Source organism: Zingiber officinale, chromosome 8B (assembly GCF_018446385.1).
Source record: "Zingiber officinale cultivar Zhangliang chromosome 8B, Zo_v1.1, whole genome shotgun sequence".
NCBI lineage: Eukaryota > Viridiplantae > Streptophyta > Magnoliopsida > Zingiberales > Zingiberaceae > Zingiber > Zingiber officinale.
Window position 1 is genome coordinate 94,842,943 of NC_056001.1, and position 6,895 is coordinate 94,849,837.

Consider the following 6,895-nt stretch of genomic DNA (forward strand, 5'->3'; position numbering starts at 1 on the left):
TGACAAATCACACTCATATACGAATGTGTTTGCCATTGATCATTCCAAATATCGGACCATAAAAGAAACTTTATTATCTAATTTACTAAATTCATCAATTAAATTCTTTTTTCCTTGTTTTACTAATTTTAAATTGTACGAGTAAGCGTAGTTCTAGGAATACATTTAACACATGGATTAAGAGATTTTTTACAAAAATCTTCAAATGTGCATTTAGATCCAAAACTAAAAGAAAGATATTCTACAGAAACAAATTTATCTAATAATTCTCTTAATTTATTATCTAAATATAAAAATAAACTGGAATCGGTACTACCGCTAGTTGAAAAAATCTTAATAATTGTGTTGGAGAACGAAAGCGTATAGAGAATATGAAATTGAGATTAAGAGTAGAGAAGATGTGTGTGAAAATGATAAATTGAGCTCTCTATTTATAGAGTTTTGACTGGCTATGAACCGTCGATTAACCGGCGGTTCAAGCAGGTCAAAAAAAAAAAAATGTTGAACCGGCGGTCCGCCGGTTTTGCACCAACGGAATTGGAATCGGCCCGACAAGTTGTCGAGCCGATTCAGGTTCGACCCGGTGAACCGGGTCAATAGGCAACCGACCCATTGACCCGGTTACGGGCCCGGGCCGGGTTCAGGCCAGAACCGACTCGGGGTTGGGTCTAGGCTGAATACTCATAAATTGATTATTCCATTATAAGTCTGGGTAAATCCATCTTGTTTGAAACGATTACCATATTTTAATTATTATTATTATTTTAATTGAGTTATCCAACTCTTCATCAACCTATTCGTGAGATCGATTAATTTGGTCCTATAAAAACTTCTTACCAAATACCAAGATAATCCAAAACACGTTCTAAATTATCTTCCCACCAAAACAAATTAACCTATAGTGCGCCACATCTATCTTTTTACCATTACATAGTAGGCAAGGAGTGAATATGTTCCTTTGTTGTAGATTGTTTTAGTGGTTTAATTATAGTTATTTTCTAAATTAGGTATGAAGTTATGTTTAAGGGTGAGCAAATTATTAACTGACTAAAATGATTAAATAGAAATCAAATACATTTTAAAAAAAAACTAATATAAAAAAATTGATTAATCTAGCTAAAAATTTAAATAATCAATTTTTTCATTATCATCAACTGTCAATTGATGGTAACAGTTAGTGTCCATTGATAGTATAACAGTGAGTCCATCAATCAAGTGTGAAATATTTTGAGTTAATTAAATTGATATCTTAACTCTTAAAATCAAAATTGAATCAAACTGATTGTGTTAATCAATATTAGGATTGTTTAATTGTTATTTAAACTTGATTTAGGTCTAATTAGAGAGGTCGTGGGCTCCCATTATACGGAATTAGACTATATTTTAATTGAGATTCTACTTTATAATTTAGTTCAAGTGTAAAATTGCAAAGCGCTACTTGGATTTAATCGCTTAGCAGTTGAGTTCCTAAAGTGAACACTGTGTTGGGTGGATTCTTCGGCCACAAGGTTGGCAGTTAATCCTCATGACGGTACAAAATTTTAACAGCCAAAAGTCCAAAATAATGAAATTAATTAGCAATTCTCAAACGGCCCAGTGCAATTTTCCTTTTTTTTTTTTTTTTTTTTTTTTTTTTTTTTTTCCCATTTGCTATCTCGATGGCCAATTTAGGTGCCCAGCATGGGTGGCACTCACAGCATGCATAGGTATGCTTACGGTTAAGTCATTTACGGTTAAGTCATTTAGAATTTTAACTTTAGAATTTAGAGATTATATTATAATATTAAAATTTTAAAAAAATGGAAATTAAAAATAATTGAATCTCCCGTCATTCCAGATTTTGCCTTACATGTTTGATGCATTCCTGTGTATTTGGAGACAGTAAACAGCTATAACTCAAGGATTATGACTTCTGATACTTGCACTCGTACTTTTATTTTCTACCACTGCATGGAGTTGGTTCTTCGCAAGGGTCGTTTTTCCCTCTCTGCTACTGGTGTTACGTTTTCCATAAGCTGCAAAACAATGCTATTGATATTGAGAAGACAATTAGCATAAGGAGATAATTAGTATATAACCCTCAGAGGTGCCATCATGTTCCTCTGTTTAGATTACGAGGTACGGAAGAAGTATATTGATACCCCAAGTAATAATACCTACCCCTCCCGTGCAACTTACAACCCGCAAATCCAAGACCTAATAGCCCACTAGAGTTTGGAAGGGAAATTTATATAAATAGCATGGTCATCAACAGTGGTGAGAATAGGATATGAAATCTTAATCTTAACTATATTCTTTTACATTATTTAGTATTTTGTTTTTTTTCGTGACATCTTCGATGACTTAAATATTGGAGGAGCTTCGTCGGAATGACTCCCGGCATCCTCTACACACGTTAATCCTTCCAAGACCGATCACATCATGAGAAAAAGCTTTGTCACATATCTCCGATGATTAAGTGCGTCATGACAAGAATATTCCTAAATAATGTAGAAGGACTAGAATTTCGGTTAGGATTTAATATCCTATCCTCTTACAAAAGAATCTTGTTCCAAACTAAAATGAACCCTGGCTATGGTATAGTGTAAGAGTGTCATCCAGATATTCATTGTTCGATTCTGTATATTTATAGAAGTTTTTTCTTCAAATGATGTATGTAATGAGATGTTATACTTCTAGCTACCCACTGCGAGAATTTCCCGATTTACTCTAACGGTTGATGGAAAATTTTCATAGAACCAAATCAATCGTCCCAAACTCGATGTTACATGACCTGGTTAATTTCTTTTTTTCCAAACTAAAATAAATTATTGGATCTAGGTTTGTGAGTTAGATATATATATATATATATATATATATATATATACAAATGAAAGCCTACAAATGTGCTTCCAATTTCTTGATCCTCTTATATTGCACTTCACTGTGGCTCATCAAATACTCTCCCCTTGTATTGTACTGATTCCTGTTGTTTTCCAAGGGCATCCCTAATGGGGACTAAATTGTTGGGTTTTAAAAAATGAACCTCTATTTTTAAACTTACTACCATTGGATGGCTTGGGTTTTTGATTTAAATAACAAACTTGGTTCAAAATCAAGAATAATATTTTTATCAAATTTTTTAGCCTCCATTAATATCTATCGCTAAAATAGTGGACTAATAAATTTATTTTTAGGTTTACCATTAGGATGCCCTTAGGACACTTGGAATGAAGGGTTTATAGCATAGGATTTATACTATAAACTCTTTATTATAAACGCCACCCCCACTATATGGGTGAGATTTATAATTTTTTCTATAAACTAGTCCCAAAATCTTGGGACTGGTTTATATATATATATATTTTAAAAAAAACTACAAAAGAGGGTTTATATGCGCGCGTGAGGGCATAGGTGGCAAGGACCTGTTGCCCTATTTAATATTTTAATTTTTTTTATTTTATTTATATTGTTAAATATTTATTTATCTTTATCGAATTATTATTATTACATAAATAAATGTATAAAATTTAAAATAATAATATAATTATAAATATTAAATTAAAAATTAATTAATATTATATATATAGTAAATGAACAGTGGAGTCATAAAAAAAAGTTATTGGAGAGGTTTATGATAGTGGAGATAGATTTTTAAAAGAAGTGAGGTTTTTAACTTTTAATGTGCCAGTGATATGACGAAACATAAACCTCTATAAAAGATTTATAATTATAGATGCTCATAGAGCATCTGCAATGGGAGGTTTATATCATGTGATTTATACTATAAACCTCTATAGGTGGATTTATAATTTTTTTATAAACCTGTCCCAAAATCTTGGGACTAGGTTTATAAAAAAATAATGGAGAGAGGATTTTAAAAGTGGGGTTTTGAAAAATAGTGAGGTTTTATGATAGTGGAGAGAGATTTTTAAAAGAAGTAAGATTTTTACAGGTGATGTGGCAAAAAGAAATCTATTTTTAGGTCATCTACAATTGTAAACCTTTTACAGAGATTTATACTTCCACATCACCGCCACATCACATCAAAAGTTAAAACCTCACTTTAAAAAAAAAAAAAATTCTCCGCTACAATTTTTTTATGACCCCAATCTCAATTTACTTATTTATATTTATATTTTCCACTTTTCTTTATTTATAATTTCATTTACTATATATAATATTAATTAATAATTTAATTTTTTTATTTATAATTATATTTGTATTTTAAATTTTATACATTTATTTATGTAAAAATAATATTTTGATAAAAAAAAACAAATGTTTAACAAAAAATCGTCCCAAGATTTTATAGTAATAACGTTAAATATAAATTTTAATTAAATAAAGATTTATAGTGGTATGCAATTTTTTTTTAAAAAAATATAAATCGGTCCGGTTTATAGAAAAAATTATAAACCCCACCTATGTAGTGGGGTGGGATTTATAATGGAGGGTTTATATCATACACCTCATTACAGGTGCCTTTAGGTTTACATTGGGGATGCCCTAATCTTCAATATGTATCCACTATACTACAGCCTGAGTTTGGCCCAATCTTTCTATTTATAAATCAATGATAATATTAGACACATTACATATTACCAATTTTATTTTAAAATATTTATACTTAAGCTCAAGATCATCCAGCCAAGGTATTCCCCTTTGTTGGGCTCGTGTACCTGATCCGAGCCCAACTCTATTGGCACCGCCGCTATTCAATGTTTAATATTAATAGTTGTTCTGCTAGCAACAATTTGATTTTCTTTCATAAGCCTTTCAATTTGTTTTTTTTTTTGAAGATTCTTAGAATTATGCATACTCTATTTCTACTTTTATTAGAATGGCTACCAAATTAAAATACCAATACTTTCTTGACATGCATAAAATTCTTCTCACAACTTTTTTTTTCCAGCCATTTCCCCTCCATGGAATCTGTATGCTTCTTACCATTCTACCTACACTCTAATTTCAAAAGCAAGACACTAAAAACAAATAAATCTAGGCAGAAGGTTTGAAAAGATTCTGACGTAGATAAACGTATGGAACTATGAATGTTCTAAAATAATGCAATGACTGATAATGTTTGCGTACACGCAAACTACTAGTCTCATTTGTCCACCTTAGTTCTCAATGGGAATCTGTTACTAAGAAATAGGACATGAAACGAACTAAGAAAAAGACAATCAAACAAAATAAATCAGCAGAGGACATTAGTGAGATGTCCATTCAAAAGATTCGAACAAGTTATGAGAGCATTCAAACGAAGTATTAGTACTCAAATTCAACTACAAACGGAATACTTATTTGTGAAGCACTGAAAAAAATACCTGCTTAAGCCTCATCCTTTGCTGCTGCTCCTGCAATTAATCATTTAGTCCGATCTCATAAATAGCAAAATCACTCAATTTTAACAACTCAAATATCTAATACATGCTAATAGATAGAGAAGATATCCATTCCTCATGATCCTACACACAAGCGATGTACTCAAGTTTAAAGTTAATTATTCGTAGATATCATTTCTAAAGTCTTATAGACACTCAAACTTGTCACTCATGGAATCTATAATTGTCATCATTAACAACAATGTATCAAGGTAAGCATCTTCGATCCAGAAGCAGATCTCCAAGAAGAAATAATGTAATCTCCTTAAAAGAAAAAGAAAAAAAAGATGATACAACAAAGTATGCTAACTAATTTACCAGGGATTTCAACAGCCGTGCATTGTCCTCCTCCAATTTTGCAACCGAAGCTTCAAGTTGATTAATATAGGCCTAAATCAAACAAACAATACAAGATTGAAAACATTACTGCGTTCTTTTGAATCCAGTTAAGAGTTAGATAAATGAGGAATGACGAACCTGTTTCCTCTCCCTCGATCTTGCTGCAGACTCCCTGTTTTTGATCATTCTCTTCTCTCGTTGAATCGCCACTCTGTCCACTGGATCCGATAACGGCCTTTTCCTCCCTCGCTCCGCCCTTACGGCGCCTTCCGCCCCATTCCCGAACCCTATGGTAGGGTTCTCCAAGAGCATTTTCTGTGGTTGCCCGAACCCATCCCCTGTCGCAGTATTCGCCGCCAACGCCACCTGGCTCCATCTGGTGGGAACTGCGGTATCCTCCTCTCCGACCCCGCCCGCCCTCGCCAGGAAGTCCTCCAGCGTGACCTCCGCGTCGGATCCGTCCACCCCCCGATCGGCCGCGATAACCCTCCACATATCTTCCACCGTCCTCTCTCCGAACCTCTCCGGCAGAAGGAAGCATTTTCCTGAGCCGTCTAGGCTTCCGCCGCTCACATTGCGAAAAAGGTCCTCCACGCTCACGGATCCGAGGCCCTTGGTGACGAATCCGGGTGGCCGCGAGAGATCGGAATTGGGCGAGGTGGATGACAACATCAGGGGCATGGAAGCGACGACGGTTATGCTCCGCGATTCGTCTCTCCTCGGTCGCTGGTATCCGTCGTTATCTCATCGTGGCGCTCGCGAAGCATCGCACATCCGCACTACTGTAATTATACACCATCGATCCAGTTGAAATAAGCCAAACCATCCTCTATAAGATTACTAATCACCAAATCATTCCTGAAAGCTAATGGATAGGCAATGAATTATGAAATGCAAATTCGAGGACCCACTTTTGAGATATCGAAAATACTAGGGCTTATATGAAAATATTATTTAAAAATAGGATATATATTTTTTATTTTGGTGACGTAAAAATTGGAAATTGCAGTTGTGGGCCGGCGCTCCATAATTTTCTTTTTATTAACAAAGAATGAATAATCTGGGGACGGCAATAGCCAGTGTATTAGCATCATATCAAATTGACCTTTTTAAAATGTAATTTAAATTAAATGCAAGGACGGCCATGAATAAGGATTAACCGTCGTTGCAGAGACATTCACGCCACCATA

At 33.9% G+C, this 6,895-nt stretch overlaps 1 protein-coding gene across 2 annotated transcripts; it reads right to left on the minus strand.

Moving 5' to 3' along the window:
* Nucleotides 1-1,762: 1,762 nt before the first annotated feature.
* Nucleotides 1,763-6,468, minus strand: LOC122017956 (bZIP transcription factor 12-like). Of its 2 annotated transcripts, XM_042575682.1 has the most exons (4): nt 5,844-6,468; nt 5,685-5,756; nt 5,310-5,339; nt 1,763-2,015 (listed from the first exon to the last, which is right to left on the minus strand). In XM_042575682.1, the coding sequence occupies exons 1-4, from the start codon at nt 6,384-6,386 to the stop codon at nt 1,941-1,943; spliced, it is 720 nt and encodes a 239-aa protein (XP_042431616.1). In that variant the 5' UTR covers nt 6,387-6,468; the 3' UTR covers nt 1,763-1,940. The 2 variants fall into 2 exon arrangements, with proteins under 2 accessions (XP_042431616.1, XP_042431617.1); XM_042575683.1 differs by lacking the exon at nt 5,310-5,339.
* Nucleotides 6,469-6,895: the final 427 nt, after the last annotated feature.